The sequence below is a fragment of the Lachnellula hyalina genome (genome assembly GCF_007821495.1).
Source record: "Lachnellula hyalina strain CBS 185.66 chromosome Unknown contig00146, whole genome shotgun sequence".
NCBI classification, from domain to species: Eukaryota; Fungi; Ascomycota; class Leotiomycetes; order Helotiales; family Lachnaceae; genus Lachnellula; species Lachnellula hyalina.
This window is the reverse complement of record NW_022157260.1, coordinates 36148-60841: the sequence shown is the minus strand read 5'-3', so window position 1 is coordinate 60841 and position 24694 is coordinate 36148. Positions and strand designations below refer to the sequence as shown.

Below are 24694 nucleotides of genomic sequence, written 5' to 3'. Positions count from 1 at the left end.
AAATGTCATCGTGCCGTGACTTATGTACTTGGAGAGGGTTGGAAAATGGAAACATTAAGGTTTCCTAGGGACGATTATACTGCGGTTAAAGCAAAGACAAGTACTACAAATCTCCATCACTGTATACTTTGACGAGGATACCAAAATTGGGGAGCGTTAGGAGAATCACTATACCCGTGGATATACTTTTTTATGTCTTGATAAGTCTGATAAGTCCCATTGAGGTTATAAATAGGGATTATGTATCTCGGGGACCAAGCCAAGAGGTGGATGCGGACCCTCCAAAAATAACTCTAGGTCATCCCACCTGCCATTGCGCAAAGGATCCAACTTCCTAAGCTCTGCCAACCATAACATGCAGTCCTGCTTCTCATCAGGTCGAGGTTGGCGCTCTCCCATCTGACTCAGATCCAAAGTATACTCGATCAAGGCATTGTAGATCCACTTGTTATCTTCTGCACCATCGAGCATTTCCTTCAGGTCTGCCAGTTGCCGTATGACGAACGCGACGCGTTCTTCAGCTGTTAAATTGGGTGTTATGGTTGCATGGCCGACTGGGTCCGTCAATGTTGTCATTAGGGATTGGTAGTAGAACCATGCAGACTGGGCGTAAGGATGGGAATCAGTGTACATGGCGGAGAATATCATGTCGAATTCTGGTATATCATTAGCATGTTGTTAGCATTATTTCTCGTAAACCTACCTTCTTCCAAGAACAGCCGTCTTGCCTGATCATCTGCGCCTCTTTCATCCAAAAGTTTCGGAATTAATTTACCGCGGCGGTGGAATGCCGAAAAGTTGGAAAGACCTTTGGGACTCGTGATCATCTTTGTGGTGTATTCGAATTCCGCTTCCGTCATACTTTTGCCATGCAGTGCAGCATTCTCCAGTTCCGAAACGACCTTACTCCTATATCCCCATCCATGAAAGTTGCGGGAGTCTTTCACCAGCATCTTGCTTACTAGCTTCAGCTCCTCATTCCACAATTCGCGTGCGATGTCAGGCTCCAGCCGCTCGTTTGCCTGCTGCAGAAGCCACAGACGATAATTCCAGACCCAGTAGCATTTTGGATACGAGATCATGATGGGGAAGAGAAATTCCAAGTCTGCCCTTATCAAATCAAGAGTTGTACCATTCTTCCCATGATTCTGGGATGCGGGGTCGTGTGGGATCGTCGTCGCGGCCGCTGTGGTATTGGAAGGCGAGGAGGATGAATCGGTGGAAGACGCCTTGGTAGTGGCGGTTGTAGAAATACTCGACAACTCCTTCGAGGGCAATGATGAATCCGAAGGTTTGGAGAAGAAGCCATGTATTAGCAAACGTCTGCGGACGTTCCATATCGTGTAGTATTCGGGGTTCTTCTTGAGGAGTTTGGAGGTGAGCTGGAGAACTTCGACAGTGTACTGGCGCTCTGCAATCTTGTGCGGGTTAGCAGACGTTTAATAACAAGACTGTATGCCTACCTTTGTTTTAATCAGATCGTCCAAGTCTCTGTATTCCTGAATTTGGCGCTGCTCCTCTTTCAGCTCCTCCTCTGTTCGCTGTGTTGTGGTGGCAGGACGCGCAAGACCATGCTGTTCTGATGATCAGCCCAGCTCAGCAAGCAAATAAGCAGTAGTTGGAAGTCCATACGCTTGCCATTATCAATAATATAACGTCTTGTTGATGTTTGAAGCTGAAGAGCTCAATATGATGGTTATCATGCTTGGTTAAGAAAGCACGAGTCAGGAACGATTCAGCCGAGGCGCTGACTGTGTCATGCACTTTCTACCTTTAGGATCCGCATCTACATCTACATCCGCTTTCCCTCTTTCTTTCCTCTCCTACAACTCTCCAACGTCGTCAACATGAAGAGATATCAATAACTTCAAATATAGCCATTCTGCTCTACTAACGCCGGTGTGGCAGTATCTTGCCCGGCTACTATTGCATGTATTAAATTCGAAACGGACATCATATTGGCCTATTCAGCCGACATTCTTTGCCCTCAGGACCGCCCTTTTTGAACGCCCGAGGATATCTCTATCCACCGGACTTGTTCTTTTTTCCAGCAGGAGTCTATCATAACCACTGCATTGTTCTTTCTACTCACCTTCCTTTGTTTTGCGCCGAGAGAGAAGAGTCGATAGCCTCCTTTTCGTTCGTTGGCTATCAACAGCCTCCTCGGATCTTTCGTTATATCTACTAGTCCCGGGCGCCGAGTGATATCTCAGACATGACCGCCATCCACTCCAAACTTTGGGATAGCCACAATAATGGCTCCTACCTGGCTTCGTCTTCTCGGTCTGCCTTTCCGTCAAAATTATCATCTCTGATTGGAAAGCATCGTCGCGACAAGACTTCCAGTAAAGGCTTCCTCTGTATCCAACTTTCTTCATTCTACTGACATTAGATTCTCCCAGGAGAATCTATTGTGCACTCTCGCTGCTTGTCCTTGTCAATCGGCCAGAAATATGATGGCCCATCAGACGACAAGAAACGAACCGTATCAGCTGGGACCTTTCCTCGAATCAAAGCCGCTTCATTCTTTCGTCGTCGGCCGACCCTGAAAACCTTTGATAGCAGTTCCACTCAAATAGGCGGAGCCTCTCTGAGATCCCCAGACCGATTTGTTTGTTCCCGAAGAACGACACTGGACTCTGTCATCGAGAGCTTCCGAATTAACAAAGACCCAAGCAGTCTGACACCCGAAGAAAGACTTCTGCGAAACAAGGATGCGAGTCCTGATGCTTTTAATGCTCGTAGAAATGTTAATTCACCATCGTCTCGCCCAAACCGAACCCCTCCTTCATTACCTCGACGCGATTTTTCTCCAAACCGGAATGGGGGTGGAGGTATATATCCCACCAAGAAAAATATGGCTTTGAAGCTAAAGCAGTCCCAGGAGCAAGTGTATTGACGTTTCATAGAGAGGCCCCATCTCAAAATGGAGAGCGACAAGTAAGTCGTCCTTCCATCAGCACACTACCTTACGCAAAGCCTCTTAGATATACACAATATTTAGCCTTGGGTTTATCTAGCAGCATCATAGAAAAGGAAACTCCTCCCCCTCAGAACTCTGCCAATGACAGCTTAATCTGCATACTGATTGAAATAGGTGAGTGTTGGTACGGTATGGACTGTTGGTGGTCTTGCTCCTTTCAGCACGGGCGTTCCGAATGGCCGAGGAGGTCTTTTGAGCAGCGGAACGAATGCTCCGCTGTATACTACACCGTTCTCCAATGCTCGGCCAAAGGCCCAAGAGGAAATGGAGAAACATGAAGGCCGTTTAGCGGAAGCATTAGAAATTGATCGATCAACCAGAGTTCTCGAGTTTCGGGACCCCACTATCTCACCTTCTAGATTAGGCGAACACGAAAGAAACAAAGCCTTCGAACATGAACGAAAGACCCTCTGGAATGGAACTGAATGGGTCGTAAGCACATCAGATCAAAGTACGTATCAATATGGTCCAGCACCTGCTTGGATCCGAACCTAACAATGTGCAGGGCCCCCGATTACGAAGGAGCCCCGCACACTTCCCCTGGCACCCTTCAAGTACGTTACGTGTCTCAGCTATGAGATTTTACTAATCGCCAGTAGAGTTCTTGATGCTCCAAATCTTCGAGATGACTTCTATTGTTCGGTCCTCGCCTATTCAGCTACATGCCACACTCTCGCAGTTGGCCTTGGTACTTTGCTTTACGCATGGTCAGAGATGCAAGGGGTTCACCTCCTACATACCGGAACCCAAAACGGATCCCACCTCACAAGTCTAGCATTTTCTTCTGCTCAAGGAGGCAAATGTATTCTGGCTTTCGGTAAGTCAGATGGGTCTCTCAGCCTCATGTCTCTCTATGACAGCATGATACCGCGTTTCGAGCTTCCACAACCATCGCCAGTCGCATGCATCACTTGGAGACCCGTGACTACAATGCGACCTTCTAAGTGCCCAATTACGCCAGGAGTTCTTGTCCAGACTGAGGACCTGCTCGTAGGAGACGAAAGTGGACTTCTCCAGTACTACTCAGTCGAATGGGCTGATGCATGGGAGGTGACACGGGGTGGTTGGTCTGGATCTGTAATGCTACTCGCTCGAATTACTATTCATACGCAACAAATATGCGGCTTGTCCTTCAATCCCGATGGTAGTCTGCTTGGTACCGGTGGGAATGATAATCTATGTTGTCTGTTCCAGACCCGGAGTATCCTAGACAGCGTACAAGGCCACAATGACAATGCAGCGGAACTATTCACCGGGGCCGATGGAATTCGCCGTGTTCGCTCTCCAGCGCCGGGTGGCCGCAACACAGTGAAGGAGATCGTAGTAGGCGCCGAGAAACACCGATGGGTCCACGGTGCTGCCGTCAAAGCTATTGCATTTTGCCCATGGCGCGACGGTCTCGTTGCTACTAGTGGTGGCAGCAATGACAAATGTATCCACTTCTTTCATACGTCCTCTGGGGCATGTCTTGCTACGATCAGCGTCGCCGCTCAAGTTACATCTCTGATCTGGTCTACCACTCGGCGGGAGATTGCTGCTACCTTTGGCTATGCGCAGCCGGAACATCCCTACCGAATTGCTGTTTTCTCCTGGCCCGATTGTAAACAGGTTGCTGCTATTCCTTAGGAGGGAGAACACCGAGCTTTGTATGCCATCCCTTACCCGGGTGGACCCAATGAAAGTCAGACGAGTAGAGAGGGTGGACGTAGCTTGACCCGAACCGCTCAAGAAGGTTGCATCGTTGTGGCGTGTAGTGATGAAAGTGTCAAGTTCCATGAAGTTTGGACAGCAAGCCAGAAGTCTACTGCTGGTGGTGAAGGCTTGCTTGGTGGGAGTGATATTCTTGAGGGACTGGAAGGTATTGATAAGGAGGGAGAGGTCATCAGGTAGACTGTTCTCGGATTGGTGGTTGGTTGCTCCCACATGGCGTTGGAGGGTCAAAAGTATTCTTCTAGATACTCAATATGAATTATGATTTTGCATCAGCCCCATTTTGCAAAGTTGCTGTGTTGGCTTTTTTTTGGCCAGTGTCCTGCTTGGTTCCAATTTAGCTGACACTGCCCTCATCTTGATTTCTACCATGTGTTCTGAATAACAGATGCTTGAATTCTAGAAGCTATGCAAACCACCTGTCGCAATGCTGGTTCTTCCTCCACGTTAAATTAAAATCAGAAAGCGTCCCAAATAGGAAATCCAAACGTTTTGTTGCACTTCGCGTCTAGAAAACGCTTACCAAAACGCTTACCAAAACGCTTACCAAACGCTCACCAATCGAGAGCGACCGCCTTGTGTTTTTCTATTTGCATTCACATCCACCAAGCCGTCTAACTGAGGGGGTAGTGGGCATATATACTTGAATAAACGGAAACATAAACTACATCTAATGTGTAATAGTATACTGGTCTAGGTTTCTGCCAGTATTACTCGTCAAGCGTTACTAAGTAAAACTTGAGGGTGTCTTGGCCAAATATCTTTTTAGGATTGGCTTTTTATGTATTTTATATTACAGAGAATTCCATATATTATCTAATATTTCCCCTTGTTTGGCTAAAAAGGATAGAGGTTTTTGGTACTCATTTATGGCTGGCTAGTGGACATAGAGCTGGTATTAAAGTTGAACATTTTGATTACAAGAATGTTGCACTAATATTATGTTTTGAGACGCAAGAGAGTGAGCTAGCCCGTAGCCATCTTCCAGCCCAAGGAGATGATGAAAGAAAGCACGTCTGGTACAGCTCGTCTTGCACTGGCAATAGAGTTATCAGAAGGGCTGCATCAATCCCCGGATATCAGATATACGTGACCAGTGCGCTTAAAGGCAATACAAGATATAAATCAAGCCTCTCCAAACAAAAAGCGCAGAAGGACCAAGCGTTGACATATGCGAATGTGGTACTTACCAGGGGTTCTCGTTACACCTTGACACCAAGTGCAATACACCGAGAGCTTTCTACGCTATACGAAGACAAACCATTGCCATTCCATCCTTCATCATACAAATCCCTTCGCCATCCAGTCATCTTCCTTTATCTATAATACACACCCCATGCCTCAAAAATCCGTCACTCGTCCATTATAACTCCAATCCCCCTTCTCCCCCGTACTCCCCCACCTCAACGGCTCATTCTTTGGCCCTCCAACCTCGCCCGTCTTCGGATTGACATCGCCTTCGAATTCAGGCTTCGCGCCTCTCTTAATATCAGGATGTAATTCCTCTCCTTGCCCTTTTGCTTCTACCCTTGCATTTAACGCTTCCTCTGTTTTCGATGCTGGGGATTGGTTTATTTGGGGTCTTGGTCGTGGCGAAGATTCGGGAGCAATGTGTTTTGGCTGGCTGAATGCGCCGGTAGATGCTTTTTGTAGACGCTCGAACTCTTCTTGTTCTTTGGGCGGGAGACGGGGTGGCGCGGGGCCTGTTGCGAAGGCTGGTCGGGTTGAGGAATTCGAGAAGAAGCGGCGGGATGGGAGGAGGAATTTGGGTAATAAGAGTCGTGACATTGTGTATGTTGCTTTCTAATTGGCAGGTTATTGGAGTTGGGAGCATTCAGATGTATAAGTATTTCAAGTAGAGGAAGCTTGGTGGCAATGAGATGAACAAGTGAAGCTGGGCCTGGTGGGCTGGTGGAGTTGATTACATAATCTCGGGGTATGTGGGGCGTCTGCCGGGCGGTGAAATAATTTTTTGGAGGGGCAATATCATCGGCCGCAATATCTAGATACGGTGCATATCTACTGACTCATTCCACAAATCTTTTAAATACCCGCAAGACTTGCCATCTTCTTGCAATTGATCTCTCAAACACATATCCCTATATTTGCAATCATGGACGGACTCAAAAGAACATTCGCACAATGCAAGAAAGAGGAAAGAGTATGCAATTCCTGTGGCAATTGCCCCCCAATTGAGGAACATAGCTGACGGTGTTTGTTGATAGCCTGCCCTTGTGACATATGTTACGGCTGGATTCCCTACTGCTGCTGAGACGGTTGAGGTGCTACTTGGCATGGAAGCTGGCGGTGCAGGTGAGAAATCCAATTGGTTGCCATTGAACATTGCTAATCGATTGCATAGATGTTATTGAGCTTGGTTTACCATTTACGGACCCAATTGCAGACGGACCTACCATTCAAAAATCGAATACTGTTCGTTTATATTCCAAGCATAAGCCCGAATATTCCTGACAAACCCTACACAGATTGCTCTCAAAAATGGAGTCACTGTCGAATCAACTCTTCAGATGGTCCGAGAGGCTCGAAAGAAGGGATTAAAAGCTCCCGTGCTGTTTATGGGATACTACAACCCTATGCTGAGCTATGGCGAAGAGAGACTGTTGAAAGACTGTAGCGAAGCGGGTGTCAATGGCTTCATTGTCGTTGATCTGCCACCCGAGGAGGCTGTTACATTTAGGAATTTCTGTACAAAGGGAGGGTGAGTCACTCAAGTATCCCTCTACTGAAGCTATATTAATCTTCTTGCAGGCTATCATACGTTCCTCTTATCGCCCCATCTACCTCTGAGTCTCGGATGAAGCTACTCTGCAAGCTTGCCGACTCTTTTATATATGTCGTCTCTAGGATGGGTGTCACTGGCGCCACTGGAGGGACGATGAATACACAATTACCTGATCTTTTGAAACGAGTCAAGGAGTACTCAGGTGACAAACCTGCTGCTGTTGGCTTTGGTGTTAGCACAAGAGATCATTTCTTGAGTGTTGCCAAGATCGCTGATGGTGTAGTCATTGGGAGTCAAATTATCACCACTCTGGCAGACGCTCCAGCCGGCCAAGGTGCGAAAGCTGTAGAGGAATATTGTGCCACAGTCTGCGGCCGACGAAATGTTCCCAACGGTGGTCTCACTCGAGAAGTTGGTATCATCGAGACGATGCATGAAGCAAAAGAGCCCACCGATGTCCACGTGGATGGTGTTATCCGCGAAACTGGACATGGTGTCGGTCTGGTAGATCAGATTGAGGCCCTGAACACCGATGGCCCAGTTGATCCAGCTGCTGTCCCAGCAAGATTTGGCGAGTTTGGTGGACAATATGTCCCCGAATCACTGATGGACTGTTTATCCGAGCTCGAAGAGGGATTCAACAAGATCAAAGATGATCCCGCCTTTTGGGAAGAGTACCGAACATATTACCCCTGGATGGGACGACCCGGCCAGCTACACATGGCTGAGAGACTAACCGAGCACGCCGGTGGAGCCAACATCTGGTTAAAGCGAGAAGATCTAAATCATACCGGAAGTCACAAGATTAACAACGCCCTCGGCCAAATTCTCCTCGCCCGAAGACTAGGTAAGACCGAGATCATTGCCGAGACAGGAGCTGGCCAGCACGGCGTAGCAACTGCTACAGTCTGCGCAAAATTCGGCATGAAATGCACCATCTACATGGGAGCTGAAGACGTCCGTCGCCAAGCCCTCAACGTCTTCCGCATCAAACTTCTTGGCGCCTCAGTCATCGCTGTCGAAGCCGGGTCCCGCACGCTCCGCGATGCCGTCAACGAAGCTATGCGCGCCTGGGTCGTCAAGCTCGACACAACGCACTATATCATCGGATCCGCCATCGGCCCTCACCCGTTCCCAACCATCGTCCGTACATTCCAGTCCGTCATCGGCAACGAGACCAGGGCTCAGATGCTTGAGAAGCGCGGGAAGTTGCCGGATGCGGTCGTTGCTTGTGTAGGTGGTGGATCTAATGCCGTCGGGATGTTTTATCCATTCAGCAAGGACCCAAGTGTGAAATTACTAGGTGTAGAAGCTGCTGGCGATGGGCTGGATACAGCGCGCCACTCTGCAACCCTCACCGGTGGCACCAAAGGTGTTCTCCACGGCGTCCGTACCTACGTCCTTCAAGACCGCCACGGTCAAATCCAAGACACGCATTCCGTATCCGCCGGCCTCGATTACCCCGGTGTCGGCCCCGAGCTCTCGAATTGGAAAGACAGCGAGCGCGCGAAGTTCATCGCCGCTACTGATGTCGAGGCGTTTATTGGGTTCAGGCTGATTTCTCAATTGGAGGGCATTATCCCGGCGTTGGAGACGGCGCATGCCATATTTGGGGCGGTGGAGTTGGCGAAGACGATGGAGAAGGGGCAAGATATCGTTATTTGTGTTAGTGGCAGGGGAGATAAGGATGTGCAGAGTGTTGCGGATGAGTTGCCTGTTCTAGGGCCGAAAATTGGGTGGGATTTGAGATTTTAAATCCCCGTGGAGGGGAAAAGGGGTTATAGTGTGATGTGTCATTTTGACATTTACGTCTAAAAGATCAATAGAAATTCTTGATTAAGTATATATAGATTTGGCTCCCTATTGATGTTGAGTTCACACCATAGCAAAGCAAATACATATATGCTCCTCACACTCTTCCACACACCTCTCTAGATGACACCCGTAGACCACCAGGACTGATTGTTCTAGATTCTCTATCTTCTTCAAGTCAGTATTGATATCAATTCAATCATTCCGTCGCAACTCCACCGAACAATGAATGAAAATACCTCTCAAGTGACATAATCAATTAATAAACTAACCCTTTTCTAGGCATATTATGCTTGCGCGTGAGAAGCAATTTAGTAACTTTGTTATAAAGGAGCTGTATAGACTGAAAGTCGATATAGAGGCAGAGGTTTTCAAGATCTTTCCAACGTTTCATCACCTTAGCAAAGGTCTTATTCCAAGCTGATTAAAGAATTTCCTGGAAGGTAACTTTAATATGCCACTTACAGTTAAGAGAATCAAGAACAAAACTCAGCTGCCGTTTCTTAGGCTCTGATCCCCTTCTATCCGTCTCTTCTTTGTATGTCTTTAGCGAGAAGCAAATCGACCATGAGGCTAGGCTTGGAGTCGTAGACGTGGCGGAAAGAACAACAGCTCTCTTGGATATTGTAGATAAATTGAAAATGAGTGGGTGATCTCGCCTTCGAAATTTTATCCTTAAGATAAAATAAGAAGGATCTTCGAAGGGAGAGAGCGCGAGATCTTCGGCGTTTGGCTTTTCCGGTCCTTGCTTAGTAATAACTTACTCGTATGTAATCTTGTGGTTTCTAAGCTAACTTTATGGCTTATTTCACCGTTTCAGGCGCCTCACTGTACTCAATATTTCCTTTTTTTTTTTTATAAATATAAGTTACTTAAGCCTTGCAGTGACTGAGAAGCACTACAACATACGAGGTCGTCATATGAATTGATACCTCCAATGAAGGGATCGATGATCCCTAGCCATGGTTAGGGTAATTCCAGCGTATTTATCTCTATATAGTTAAAGCTGTGCCTTCTCTGTTGTGTAACCGTTCACGCATTTCAACCAATCACTTCACAACACGTAGGCGATCCAACTGTAAGCAAGTCGAAGATAGCTGAATGGAAAGTGATTCGCCAGCTGAGACTCTTATCAAAGATGTAACTCTCTCTGTGCTAGACTTCGCGGTCTATCTGTGAGGCTTTGCGGACTGAATATCATTTATACTGTAAAGCCATCACTGGGTGATTGAGGTGAAATTGTAGCATTTTACTTTACCTTCTACTCTTTTGGAATGTTTGAGCAAACAATATGCCTAAAAAGAGGAAACCAATATCGCCGAATGCTCCCCGTCTTAATCCCTACCAACGAATACTCAGCCGGTTTTACGAGCCTTTGATTCTCCTCTGCATCTTGGGTAGAACCAGAGGGGAACATCGACTAGCTGATTTTCCAAGGTCATCAGATGTAACTAGCTGGCCTCTTAAATATGTCAGACGTCTCTTCCTCAATCAATTGGCTTTTTTATGTGACTACGACACAGGTGGTGACTCGGTCACTGCCATTAGTATTCAGCACACGCCCCAGCAACGAATCTTTTGGATCGCTGCGAACAATTCTCCCTGCAAAAAGATCATACCTTTCGCACAGGATTCCCTTTTGCGGTTAAAATGTGCCGCCGAAAGCCGAGTCGCTGTTGACGAGGCCATAGACCCATTCTTGGCCGCTTGCATAGATCATGCAAAGCCTCGCATCAAGGCGTATTCTCATTTTTTTACGATACAACTCAAGGCTTGTGGAGAAAATCTGGAAAATAAGGCAGTTGAAGACCAAAGTTGTGAGTAATGTCTCAATTAAATCAAATGACATATACTAAAAGTCTCGCGTTGTAGATAAGCTGCTGTTGGTTTGGCTCAAAACATTCCAATCTCAAAGCGTTAAATTGGAGGATCTTTGCAAGCTTGCTTACAACTCTCGACGATGCGAAGAGATGCGTATACTGAAGGGTCTGTGTGGAGAAGCTCATTCTCAGCCAGAGAGAAATTCCTTGCAAGCTAAGTGCAGACTCCTCAGGCATTACATTGGTCGGCTTGGTCAATACATGAAGGTAGTCAAAACACTATTCCGGAGCGCTCCATGTCTGTTGAATTTGCTCGACGATTTCAAGATATGCCCCATATCACTTCCAGCTCGAACGTTGCCACCATCAACGGACGGGAAAACCAACTTAGACAGCATTGCCGTAAGGATGCTGCCAGCTCAGTCTCCAGATCTTGCACGTTATCAACTTGCCCTCTTCGAGATGGATACGCGATTTGATATTTATGCACAGTACATGGAAATGTACAACGAGGATAACTTCAAACCTCGTGTTCACGCCGAAGTTCAAATACTAGACTTTTTTCATAACAACGCTCTGGAATTCGAAGAATCTGACATTTTTGTGGCATGCAGCAAACCCGCTTGCTATTGTTGCTCGCTTTACTTTCATCATCACCCTTTGCGCCCAGTCACCCCGGCTAGCCATCAAACGATTCATAAAAACTGGAGGCCACCCGACTTTGTGCCCGGTAACAATACACAAAGAGACATATTAAATAAGATGATCAAAGATGTGCGCACGGAAGCTCTTCATCAGATAGATCAGAGGAGACGAAATGCAAAATGGCATCCCGACTCCACGACAGGCATCACAGAGTCAATTTCGCATCTCCTCGACCAAGAACATCTTTTTGGAGTCACTGATTTATCAGAAGATCTTGGTGAGACGACTCTTGGAAACATTTTACAGGATCGCACTAAAATTTGGCATAGAGGATATAAGCTCAGAAGCAAGTAGTCTTTCATTCGACGAAGAAACTGAGGGCCAAGATTCCAATTTACTCCGTGAGCTTGATGAGTGGGAGCCTTCTCACATCAAGCAGCTGTGCTCTGATTGGGAAGAAGACTCAGATGAGAGTGGTGGCGTTCCGGTGCGGTTATAAGCTGGTAAGCGATATAATCGCCGATGATGAACGATTCTGGAATCACTCATCACGTCCTTGTGCAGCGATCTCAAAGCGCCCAAAGGGAGTTGTCAGTAAAAGGTCTACGAGCTCTTTGCGCCTTTCAACCTCAGAACAATTTGCTTTGGGTTTCCAAGCCTCGCCACGATGCTGAAAAGAATCATTGTCAGCCTTGGAGTGACTAGGGAAACTGTGTTATGCAATGTCGCCACATTGGTTGGTGCCTTCAAAATCAAGCTGGAAGCATAATAAGAAGATTATTCGGAGCGAAGAGGGGTGCTTTCGAGCTTTCCTTTCTCTAGCAAATTAGGAATCCATTTTTGGTTAGTAATAGCTTTTGTGAGTTAGTGGCCTGTAAATATTGTGGCTTATTCCTTCAACATAACGTTGAAAGCTTAATAAGAACGCGAGAGAATCTAATAGTGAGCATTGCGAGGTCCGCTACTCATAGAATTTTGCAGATGCTACTATTTTTGATTTACAATAATCACAGCGAGACGGAGCCGGTACTTTCATACTCCGCACCAAAGCGTACATGATCGCATGGAAGGTGGTGGGGTTATATCCTTCAGTGTCCCAGCAAAGAACTCGGGCTCAAGGTATTTAATGCATGGATTGGCATATTATAGTTAATCAAGAGAATCAACATCCCCAGAATCCGTCAGAACATGGAGTGAAGTGCATGGATTGATATCTATAGCAGCTTATACTTCGTTATAGAGACTCGAGGAAGTTCATTTCTTGGTTGACTTTGCTTTAGGAAGTGAGGAAGACTTTTGACAGCGTTGTAGTGGTAAGAAGTAATAAAGTGCGTCACAAACATTAATAGCTCCACTGCTTTTAGCCTAAATTGGTCTGTGGCTTAGAATTGCACTTTTGTCTTTCGTGAAGTTTCCGGTGGCGTATTTATTAACAGGGGTATATATGCACTTTTGTCCCCCCTTTCTAAGTGGCTCGCTTAACCTTGGTCTTGCCTTGTTTGTGAGACGTTGGAATAATATATCTTTTCTCCCTTTCCTCCCATCTCAACAGTCTTTCATTACATTTGTTCAATCTTCTATCTTGGATCTTCGAGAATTAAACCTTGATCTGAAATCTTCGAACTTATCTTACTGCCCTTTCATCTCCTTGTGGCTTGTCAAAGCCGGTCGTTCACGTCGCAGCCTTACGCCTCCACAACGCTGGTCGCTCATTCTTTCATAATCATGGAGACCCAGCTTCAAGCCCAACAGGGTCCCCCAAAAGGCACATGCCTCGCAAAAATCGACGAGAAATGGCAGTCACTCAAAGGGGACATACACGATATCTATATTACAAAATCCCAGACTTTGCCGACCACAATGAGAGACATTGAAAGCCTACATGGCTTTAAAGCATCGTAAGAATATTTCCATCCCTGTCATCAATTGAAGTTTTTTGACATAGATATTGTATAGTGAACGGAAGTGGAAAACTAAGCTGAAGGAGTGGGGATACCTCAAGAAGTTGAGCGAGGATGATATGAAGATCGTCGTATCCAAAGTCGACAAGCGCTCGAGAGAGGGCAAGCAGACTGTCGCTAGTCATGCCGGGTCTGGAATTACTAAGGAGAGAATCAAGAATTTTAAAAAGAGGAAGACAGTCAAAGATTCCAATGCGGCATCACCCAGTGCTGGTAAGGATTTTCTTTTCAATCATCTGGCTTGAAGTTAATTGTCTGTAGCCACTCCAGCCTTTGTCAGCTATGGTACACCGAATTTTGAATGCGATGGCGACTTATTGGTTGGAGATCATATGGACCGAATATCTGAGGAGCCTCAAGACATTTTGGCGTTCCAGGAGCAGATGGAATCCCCCGAACAAGATAACAGCATAAACATTCCGGACACGATGATGACTCCCGCTCATGGTATCGTGACACGGGATGCTCAAAGCCTCGACGTTCAGGACAACCCGTTTGGCGCAGAAGCGACGTCACTTGCCACGATATGGCCAGGAAGCATCCAAACTGAATATTCATATTCTATAGATGCCCTTCACATCGGCGTGCCCAAAGATTATCTAGCAGAGGCAAGTGATGTTGTGCATGCGCGCAATTCGTACGATGCCAAAACTGCTATCAGAGCCGAAGCCGAACATAGCTTTTTTGACTTACCCCAAAACCTGCAAAGACTTGTGCTACCCGGATTTCGCTATTTATTGGATAAGCATGACATCCAACGCCTGGCTAATATTCGAGAGTCGTCTGAGGATCAATCAAAAGTGGCCATTGTCATTTCTATATGTGCTTCGGTTCTTGATCGATACATCATGCTCGGGAACCCTGAGCCACATAAATCGTGCGCACTTCACCTTGAACTTGCACGGGCATTAAGATCTCAAAATCGGCTTGGCGAATCTAGGTGCATGTATCGCGTGTGCTATCTTGGTTACGAACGAATCTTCGGTACATCAGGTACAGCTACTCTGAAGGCCCTGAGATGTCTTGTCGATATTCTTATGGAAATGGGAGAGTACAAAGATGCCAGTGTCCGATGTCGCAAGGCCCTTGTAGATACTCAGGTCCAAAATCACGGGAGCATCTTCGGGTGGCAATTATCCCTTGATTCTATAGAGAAAAAAGTAGCAAAAGGCTACAAGGCTTTGAGGACTTTGCTACATCTTCTTTGCAGAGCTTTGAATCAAAATTCTATCGCTTACTCCCTTACAACACTGCTGCAAAAAGTACTCGAACCTGTTCGTTCAGCACCCGACTGCTTGAACAAACCAAGACTCGGTTCCTCAAATAGCTTGGACAATGGCCTCCTCATTCAACTGCTGCAAGAGATGGTTGAAATGGTTGGAGAGCGTCCTGATTTGGATATGGAATTGTTTCCAGGTCTCATGTTCAAAGCTATTGAATTAGTGAAAAAGAGTTGGCCAGTGCTAGACTTGTCTAGCTCAAGTGCTGGACGTGATGCAGCAGAGACGCTCTTTGATTATGGAATAACCAGATCGAAACACGCTTCACTCAAGGCTTCATGTTACGAGAAAGTTGATATATTTTACTGGTACGCCAAACAACTTATTCGACAACGTCAGTTTGATAGGTCTATCTCCTACTTGTTAGACTCCTGGGACACATTGGTGGAGGTGGATCGTAGTGGAGAGCCTTGGGGAGAAAGGGTGTTGACAAAGATAGAGAAAGTCTTACCAAACTTTCTTTTTCAGATGTCAAGGGATGCTGGATCCCCTAGCACGTATGACGTCTCTGTCTGGAACAGGATTGAAGCGATGTCGAGGCGTTTGGGGAGTATTCCTCCAATTCATGCAGCAACGATTCGCGACTTTCTTTATGGATCTTACACTTATGGACACCGAGAGTGCTTGGGTACACCTGACAGAACCTACAGTACCGTAGATGATGCTGAAACGATCAAATCGATGAGCACCCTACAAACGACTAGCACCGTGACTTTCAAGCTTGGGGAAACATTATCCGGCAGCGAGTACATGGACTTTGGTATCGTGAACAACATGGGCCCGTACAAGCAATCACTCGAAAACTCAAGTGAGGGAGGACACTTGCCAGAGGATGGCTTTGAACACATGGATCATCAATGAACAAAACCTTTCTGACTGGTATGTTCGAAGTAGGGAAAATTCCCCAGAAATGATGACTTACCAGGGTTGGCATTTTACGGCAAGGTGGGATACGGATGGGAGAAAGGGGGTGAATATTGTCCTTAGTTTGAGCGCGGAGTGCATGCTTCAAGTATAAAATGTAAAGCGTGGAGATTTGGAGACTAGTGATAGTGTTTAAACTGAGTGCGGGGGAGCATACACTTCTTCCTTTCTATGTAAACGCTCTTGACCTTTTGCCTTTTGTTTTTGCTTTGCCACAAGGGATGCGGCATTAACCACTATTTTGCTCGTCTTATGTGAAATAAGTCTCCTCCATTTCCTCAAAATGTATCGATAGCGACATCGACGCCGTGGTAGCACCTGAACATCTTTCCAGAATCCAGCAGCACCGTTCAATGAGGTGAGAGCAGGCAGCATATGGAGCTGTACCAACCCATCTTTGAGACTCAATTGTAGTCAAAACAAAAGGTATCCTAGCAGGAGAGATTGGACCATAGGCAGACATTATACTAGTGGGGTAAAGTTGATGTGTAACTCCTAAGTTCAATAACTTGCGTTGAACTTCTAAAGATCGAACGATGTGTGCGGGTCATATCGGTAGAAGTTGCACTTTTGGGCCTCATCAACTCTTGAATAAGACCTAGAAAGTTCACCCTTGATTGGATCTAGCAATATGTGGTATACACGAAGTCAAAACTCCCCTTATAGTATCTGAGAACCGCGAGACACTTCATCTTCAAGTCTGGGGTTGCTTACTTAAAGTCGTCTCCGATTTCCCCCAGTTTCTAGGTTGTAACAAACCCTTGCCCCAATACCTGGCATTATCTCGAATGATTCACTCGCGGTTAGACATTGATAAGACAAGCGGGCTGGCAAAAAAGGGTGTCATGTGGAGAGGGTTGCTTCGTGTTTTGTCGACTTGCTTACCCTTTCTCGACTTCGCCCTCTTCTTCTCTGAGCAACCACAACAGATAGTCACCACAACGACAGCACAAAATGGGTTCCAGAGAAGCCAAAGCAAAGCCAGCATCTGCTACGGTCCTGTCTCAGACTATGTCGGCCCCCATGCCCACAAACGCAAGACCTGCCTCTGCAGCAGAGAAGCTGAGTGATGAGCTCTTGGTTATGATATTTGAAGAGGTGCGCCATATTGAGAATATCTCAGTGAATCTGAGACATGCTGGAACTGTTAAGACTGACAAGTCGTAACAGGCGTTCGCTGAAAGACGCATCCAGAGGTCCAAATTCCCCTCGACCCATCGTCTTGTGTCAAGAACATGGAACAGAATCGCAACTCGCTTTGTTTATCGCCACATGCGAGTGACCAGTAATAAACTTACGAACAATTGGCCGTTACATCAAAGCGAGAATCGTGCCAGGCGCAGTGTATGGGCCAATATGCGTGAACACACTAGGATGATTGGCATCTTGATAGGGCCTACCTACCAATGGAACACTCTCGTCAAACTGCTTTCGGGTTGCAAAAAGCTTGGAATGATCGAGTAAGTTCTGAGTTCAAGCTCAATCCCCATATACAGAAATGGACGCGCAGAGATAGACAAAAAAGAATACTACTAAGAAAATTTTCAGATGCGGATACAAAAACAACGGGACTTGGAACGTAAATACGGGTGAGGTTTTTCCGGAGCCCCTACGAAACGCCTTCATCACGCGATGGCAGCGATACAACGTAAAGCTAGGTTTCGTTCATGCTACCGTTGGACTCACAAGTCTGAAGCTTCTACCCTTAGCATCGAGCTTGGTTCATCTCATTATCAGCCCAGGGGGGGATTGGAAGGCAATCCTGCAAGCATCTCAAAACCTGAAGGATCTAGTATTGCTGGGACCCCTCAATGCGCCATTCAGTTTTCTTGGACAAGATAAGAAGTTCCCAGCTTTGACAAGATTGTATACATGGGACTATCCATGGTTGCAATGTTCAAAGGCCGACTTCCAATTATGGGACTTTTCAAGACTAAGAACTCTCAAGATAGTGGGCACTTCCCGGGACATATCTCAGTTCTTATTATCAGTACCACCAAAGGAACTTCCGTTGCTTGAAGACTTGCAGCTTTTATTCACCGTTACACAACAGACACAACAGACTCTTCCTGGACATGTGGCGCAGAATCTGGTGGGTCTTTCGATACCAGATTTGTTAGGAGAACTCGTCAGAGGTCTGGTTAAACTCAAGAACTTCCATATCAACAGATACGACGGGACAATTTTGTTGAGGGAAATCATGAAGAAAGGTGGCAACCTACGGGCTTTACATCTCGAGAACTTCCAACGAGATTACGTCTCACTTGTGCAATTAAAAAGCCTCCGGGATGCTTGCTTCAATTTGACTAAATTGGGGATTGGTGTTCCGAACGATATCCACGAGGTAAGTGAGAAGCATCTTGGTGCAGACTGCGTCCCGGGCAAACACGAAATTTAGTGCTATGCTAATAGAAGTCTGTAGTCCAATAGATATATGAAAGTGTTATCTTCTTTCCCAAAGCTGACAGCGATTAATATCAAAGTAGCAGACTACAGAAACGCCTCATGGCCTAGTACACAGAAGGCAAGAGCTGAAAGTACTCGCATGGCATGGCGCACTAATCCCTCTGTGAAAAAGATGCTTGTTCGCACGGTAGCAAACGAGACAGTTGGGTTGCTTCCTAGACTAATGGAGATGAGATATACTTGGGATTGCAGCGGTACAATGAGCAGAGAAGAAAATTTTCGAGAGATGTGGTATGTGCACACTTGAATGCCGAAAGTGTTATCAGGTCTAGATCATTGCTGGCAACCTGGCAGGAAGACGGAGGTATTTGTGGGTGCATTTAGAAGTCTCTATCAAGGCTCTTTTGTTGAAAAAGCCCGAGGTATCTGGAGCAGCTTAAGATTCTGAGCCTCTTCATGTACGAGTAGCATCCAAGGAAACGGTATATAATATTCTCACGGTGATTTATGAGGGGCGTGAAGCTCGTCGTCGCTTTCGCCCAATCAGCCAGTAGTTGACTCGCACGTGCAAGCCTCAAACCTAATTTCAACTTCACTTCACTCCTTACCCCACTAGCAACGTAACAAAGCTCCCCCTCCCCATTATTGACAATGCAACCAGGCTCAGATCGCCCAGCGCGAGGTGTATGCCACCTTGATAACGAATCATCTACACCACTTTCCAAGCAAATCCCACTTTTGCAGCAGCTGCATTGATTCTTCCTCCTTCCAAAACGATAGGTAAGGTCCCACAAGCTCCTAGAGAGCTCCTAGGGATAAGTATGGATGGACACCCCACGTCCACGCCCGCCAGTCTGGTGCGGCAACCTCCTTACGAAGTTAATACCCATCCTCGGTATACTGCTACTCTATCGCATCATTGACCAAGAACTCGCCGCCATGCGCTCGAATCCCCACACTGGTTTTATAGCAGCAGTTGCCGCGTCCCTTACACACCATGCCGAGGCTGCCTCAACGGTTGATCTGAGCTGGCACGCACCGAATGCTACGGGTATCAATAACCTGACGGAGGTGATTGGGGGCGAGGGCGTTTATGGGTTCATTTACAATAGCTCTCACACGCCAGCGAGCCAGTATGGGGTTTACAATTGGTGCAATATGCCGCACGTGAGGGCGACCGAGTATAAAAAGCCTGAGTCCGAATACAAGTTACAGTATGTAGAGGTAGTAAGTTGTTCTTGTTTCAATGGTTCAAATTGTTATGCCGACAAAATAGATTCATCGACATCACAAACGCACTGTTTACGCTTCAAATTCGTTCCCTGTCGAATCTTATGGCTGGGATTGTGATGATGAGGGGTTATTCTACTATGGGCAACCGAAAAGTGGGAAGAAATCTGCGCATGCATACTGGCAGGGCTACATGTCGCCTCAGAATCCTTTCATACCTTCCGGCTTCCTGGGGACTTGTCAATTTCCCCAGATCACAGCGGAAGGGTTGGACGATTCGTGGCAGCATGGCCATGATCTATATGGGGTGTATCATGATCTCCTGGGGTTCTTGCCAGACAATGCAGATGAGAAGGTTGCATTTAAGGTGACGCAGAATGTCATCACCAGTGAAGTGGCAGGAATGGTTCTCAATGGCATGTTTGGGACGCAGGAGGATTATCCACTGCTCGTGGCACCCAGTGGTTATGATCCCTTGGAACCAACATACCCGTGTCTCGTCTCATCAAACCTCTTTGCCGCCATCCAGTCCGGTGGAAACTGGACAAATCACCTGACGGCTGCAAGCTCATTGTACGCTACTCTGGATAACATCTCTGGAGTGTCGCCTAATGATTCCGGATTTCACATGAGCTTCGATCATTACTACGACAATCTTTCAGCCAGACAATGTCACGGCAAACCCCTACCATGCAAGCTCGTCGACGGGGTTAATTCCACCACCTGCGTCACCCAGGATATTGCAAATGAAGTCTACAGGCTAGGAAACTACGAATACTCCTTCATCTACCGCGACGACCCCCAAAGTCTCGCAGCAAGCGCGACCAGCTTCGGAGTATGGATCGGCGAGCTCACCAGCCACATCCGGGATTCCATAACCGGGAAAAGCAACGTCATTTACCGGCACAACGTTGCGCACGATGGTTCGATCTCGCGACTGCTCTCGGTCTTGCAGCTGGACGAGATGGTGTGGCCGGGAATGGGCTCTGAAGTCGTCTTCGAGCTATACAAGAAGGATCCAGCGCCCGCCACAACGGCGACAGCTACTGCTTCGGGCGTTGCCTCACCTTCAACATCAAGCGCAGAATCCCCGGGATCCATGAGCATTAACAGGTATTACATCCGTGTTCTGTGGAAAGGACAAGTGCTTCAGAGTTCGAACCCTGGTTTAGGGTTGATGGATATGGTTCCGCTGGAGACGGTGCTGGCGTATTTTGATGGATTGGTGGGGGTTGGTGCTGATTTGATGCAGGGGAAGTGCAACGGGACGGTTCCTGTGTAGATACTGTGGTTTATAATCCAACTAATAATAATAATAATAATGTATCTCACTAGTGCTACCTATAATGCTACCTAAAAGGGTGTTTCGTCCTAATCAACAGTTAAATCCGATAGTATTTTACGGCGCCGTCTCCATGAAATAATGAGAGTAAGGCATTTCATTTGGCCACCTTGGCTTCCGTGAGGCGGCAAAAGCAAGATGATTTAATAGGTATATCAGCACCATCCACAGCCTTTCTCAGCAGCGGCTCCAGATTCCTCGCCTCACTATCCATCCCAAGCCTACCCAAACACTCATGATACCCGCTCAACGCCCACACATTATTCAAATGTCTCAGCGGTCTCGGCACGCTATCATCAAAGCCCAGATCCGCAGCATACACCTGCAAAGCCTCCGTCGTCTTTCCCTGCTCCAACAACAACGCTCCGTACGCATGGCGAGTCGGCTGCATCCAGCCCCACGGCTCGTCGTACGGTAGCGCATCACCTAGTTCAACAGCCCTCTTCAGATATGAGAAAGCGGCATCGAAGTTCCCGCGTCGGTACTCGAGTTCTCCGTCTAGCATCGCGGCGGCTATGGCGAGGATATCGATGCATTTGTTGTTGAACAGCGTTCGCGATTCCGGGACCCGGAGGACTGCTTGCCTGAATAACTCTTGTTCTTTTGCGCTCTCTTGGATTCGCCCGGTAGCAGCGAACGCGACGCCATGTCCGTAGTGTATCATCGCTGTCGTGACGCGGTATAAGTCTTGGTTGGCAGGGAGTGGGAGAGTTGAAAGATCGGCCCACCGTCCGAAGCGCACCAAGACATGGACGCCTATGCCCCCGAACCCTTCTAAAAAATCCGGCATGGACTGGATGACTTCCTCCTTTAGTATGTTTTCGAGGTCATGGACGGTTGTTAGTGCAACGTGGGACTGGGCGGCGAACATGGCGGCGTATATCTTGAAATGGTGATTGTGTATTCTGTACAACGTATAAAAACCCCCTCCACTTTCTCCCCCGTCTCGCGGCTGAGAAAAGTATTTCTCGTCCGCGAGAACAGCGGCCCAGTTGGAGGAGATGGTGGATGCGTAGTCGCCGCATAGGATATCTATATGCGTGGGCATGTGCTGTAGATGTCCTGCGTCGGGCACGAGATCACGGAGTTTGTTGGCGTGCCTGAGGGCTATTTCGGGATGTGGAGACATTTCCATGAGGTGGATGTATAGGTGCAACAAAGATGGGTGTTGGAGGCCGCCTGGTAGGGAGCAGGCGGTTTCGAGGGTGGATTTTATGGTCAGGGTTGAGGCGCCTGGTGAGGGGAGACCGGTGGGTAGATCCCAGAGCGCCCAGGGAGTCAGGTTCATGAGCGCATCAGCGTAGAGGGCACACACATCTAGATCTTCTGGAAAGTCGGCGTGAACTTGCTCCATTGCGGATGAGTATGCTTTATTCCTCATCTCCAGCTGAACATCCACGTGGTACCGATGCTGTAGCGCTTCGATGATGGCTCTCTCAACGGGCTCCACGTTCACGCCATCCAACATGACCAATTCCTTTGCTTTTTTAGCAGCCGCTTGAGCTTGTTCCAGCTCGGGAGAAGAGACGTATTCCCATGGTTTGTTGTAGTTTGGTCCCATAGCGTAGGCGAGACCCCAATACGCCATTGCGCAGGTCGGGTCGGCGCGGGTGGCGAGAGTGAAGCATGTTGCTGCTTCCGAGTGGTTGAATGCGTAGCTCCAGATCAAGCCGTTGGTGAAGTGTGTTTGGGCTAAGTGGGAGCTGGTGGTTATAGGGCGGGAGTAGGAGCCTAGGTTGTAGTTGGGGTAGGTGGATGCGGGGTCCAGTTCCAGGCTCATTTTGGCTGATCGTGTGGGGGTAGTCTGTGTTGGTCTACCTTAATGATCTTGCGCTTAGGGGCATTGTTTTTTTTTTTAATGTTATGTGAGGGTTGAAGCATGCGATAGTTGAAATCTTGAGTAACACATTTCGTATATACCTAGGTAGAGAAAGAAGGTGGGGGGTTAAGGATAAAATACGGTGGCCGATACGACCCCTTTCGCGGTAGACAGGAACAGCAGCACCAATTTATATTGTGGCAGGTGGCGTGGAACATTAAGAAATCAATACAAGTTCTTAATACTATACGTCTATCTATCCAACATAAAAATATCCCACATTTATCTAATCCCAATAACCCGCCTTATACTTCAAGAGTTAGGACGCGCCAGACTCTAGCAAGCCCCTAAATGCTTAGCGAACCAAGCCCTTAGTTTTAGTAGATGGTAACCTTTAGCGAGTTCGAGGCAGGGGAATAGGGGCATGGGCCTGTTGCAGATAGAAATAATAGTACTTTCTCCCAACTCTACAATGTCTCACTGGGGCTGAAATATTAAGTGAGGGTAGCTTTACTTTCTAAGAGATGGCTTTCAAATGCAGAAAAGGGGCTTTTTTATTGATTGGCTTGCTAATTTCTATTCTGGCTTTTCTTTCGCGCTTTGGGGAACTGATATTCGCTGTGTTTCCGGAAAGTTTCATTCTGTGCCTGAAACTACCCATTCCAGAGATAAATGTAGAAGAGCGCTGCTACGGACCCCGAGCTAACTCCCCAAAACAGTAGAGCAATCTTGGCATTGGGACAGGAAGCGGGTGCTCTGAACTCAGGGATGCCAACGTTCAAGCTATTCGGCAATCATTTCTAACCACCACTTGATAGAGTTACGATCAAGATCCCACCAATTGTCCGTCTCCTCCATATCTGAAACCCTGATAAGATCTCCATCAAGAGTACAGTAAACCACGCCAGGATCTTCACCGTCCATGCTGGAAATATACGAGTGGCACCCCTTGTTTTGATATGCTTCGGTAATAGTAGCATGTTCCTCGAATATTTGAAGTTCAAGATGAGAGAGACGTCCAGGGGATGCCTCCTCCTCTATGGTTTCTTTTACTGTGCGAACAGCACGCTCATCCCAAGCATATGCCGACGCAGGTCCTGTGCAGATGACAACAATGTGTCGAAGACGGGTGAATTTCGACAGAGTTATAGCCATTGGTTTCAAGAGTGGCTCCTGCAGCACAGTATCAGAATACTTTATGCCACAGAGATAAAATGGGGGCTCGAAACCAGCGACTTACCTCGCTACCTGGGGCAACCGATGGTATATCGAAACTGAAGTATAGGAAGGTCAGATGAGGACATGACTCCTGAACTCGATTGAGGTCTGTAGTGTTAATCGTGAAGCCTGCCCAGTGCTGCTCAAATCCCATAACCAAACGTGTCAGGGTTTTACCGTGCTTTGCCAATGCTTCCGCTATGTACTTCAAGCCCGAACAGTTTACATTGACACTTGTAAGACCATGAAGCCTCTCAATGAATTTGGCCAGTCCCTTGCCAGCAGTGATCGGCTCATCGTCGCCGGTGTTCAATAGAGTGAAGTTCCTGAGGGCTGGAAACATATTGGGGGAAACAGACTGCAAGAAAAAATGCACGTCAATGTTTGACAGACCAAGTCGCGTCAGTTGGGAGAAGTCCCAAATTTTCATGGTCTGATCAAGCGAATATGACCAACCGCGGAGGGAGACATGTTTCAGTGGAGGTAGCCTGCCATTCTCGGCGCGGAAGATGAACTGAGACGATGCATGAAATGTGCGCAGAGACCTTGAGGACACGAGAAGACGATTGAAAAATGCCTGATTGGAAGGCCCGACTATCTTACGTGCGTCTCGTACGGATACAATGCCGGAGGCAGGAAAGAAGTCGGATGTCCCGGAGGGGAAGTCTGCCTCATCCAGTTGTCCGTTCTGATTGTTCATGAGGCTTTGTTGCGCAGTGCTTGCTGGCAGGCGGATATGAATGGATACTTTAGGTAACATCTTCTCGAGTGCGTCGTGTACTATAGTTGGAATAGTGCAGG

General features: G+C 47.2%; 7 protein-coding genes across 7 annotated transcripts; 4 read left to right on the top strand and 3 right to left on the bottom strand.

Annotated features, from left to right (window-relative positions):
• Positions 1 to 225: 225 nt before the first annotated feature.
• bet4 (Geranylgeranyl transferase type-2 subunit alpha) lies at positions 226 to 1577 on the bottom strand (the record flags this gene model as incomplete). The annotated part of the gene is made up of 3 exons (XM_031152899.1): positions 226 to 656; positions 704 to 1418; positions 1464 to 1577. Coding segments are annotated over 3 exons (1260 nt in total), but the record flags the coding sequence as incomplete, so codon positions are not given.
• A 638-nt stretch (positions 1578 to 2215) lies between these two features.
• Positions 2216 to 4873, top strand: LHYA1_G007975 (putative WD repeat-containing protein; the record flags this gene model as incomplete). Its single annotated transcript, XM_031152898.1, is given in 7 exon segments — positions 2216 to 2345; positions 2403 to 2834; positions 2885 to 2940; positions 3098 to 3434; positions 3489 to 3537; positions 3583 to 4591; positions 4610 to 4873. 7 exon segments carry the CDS (start codon positions 2216 to 2218, stop codon positions 4871 to 4873), a joined length of 2277 nt encoding a protein of 758 aa, XP_031002885.1.
• Positions 4874 to 5659: 786 nt separating this feature from the next.
• SDH8 (Succinate dehydrogenase assembly factor, mitochondrial) lies at positions 5660 to 6481 on the bottom strand (the record flags this gene model as incomplete). Its single annotated transcript, XM_031152897.1, has 2 exons — positions 5660 to 5729; positions 6096 to 6481. 2 exons carry the CDS (start codon positions 6479 to 6481, stop codon positions 5660 to 5662), a joined length of 456 nt encoding a protein of 151 aa, XP_031002886.1.
• A 325-nt stretch (positions 6482 to 6806) lies between these two features.
• On the top strand, positions 6807 to 9191 carry trp-3 (Tryptophan synthase; the record flags this gene model as incomplete). The annotated part of the gene is made up of 5 exons (XM_031152896.1): positions 6807 to 6854; positions 6919 to 7006; positions 7056 to 7126; positions 7180 to 7412; positions 7463 to 9191. The coding sequence occupies 5 exons, from the start codon at positions 6807 to 6809 to the stop codon at positions 9189 to 9191; spliced, it is 2169 nt and encodes a 722-aa protein (XP_031002883.1).
• A 1348-nt stretch (positions 9192 to 10539) lies between these two features.
• Positions 10540 to 12212, top strand: LHYA1_G007972 (uncharacterized protein; the record flags this gene model as incomplete). The annotated part of the gene is made up of 3 exons (XM_031152895.1): positions 10540 to 11065; positions 11121 to 11990; positions 12043 to 12212. 3 exons carry the CDS (start codon positions 10540 to 10542, stop codon positions 12210 to 12212), a joined length of 1566 nt encoding a protein of 521 aa, XP_031002884.1.
• A 6897-nt stretch (positions 12213 to 19109) lies between these two features.
• On the top strand, positions 19110 to 20796 carry LHYA1_G007971 (uncharacterized protein; the record flags this gene model as incomplete). Its single annotated transcript, XM_031152894.1, has 2 exons — positions 19110 to 19511; positions 19561 to 20796. 2 exons carry the CDS (start codon positions 19110 to 19112, stop codon positions 20794 to 20796), a joined length of 1638 nt encoding a protein of 545 aa, XP_031002881.1.
• A 157-nt stretch (positions 20797 to 20953) lies between these two features.
• On the bottom strand, positions 20954 to 22636 carry LHYA1_G007970 (uncharacterized protein; the record flags this gene model as incomplete). Its single annotated transcript, XM_031152893.1, has 1 exon — positions 20954 to 22636. The coding sequence occupies one exon, from the start codon at positions 22634 to 22636 to the stop codon at positions 20954 to 20956; it is 1683 nt and encodes a 560-aa protein (XP_031002882.1).
• Positions 22637 to 24694: the final 2058 nt, after the last annotated feature.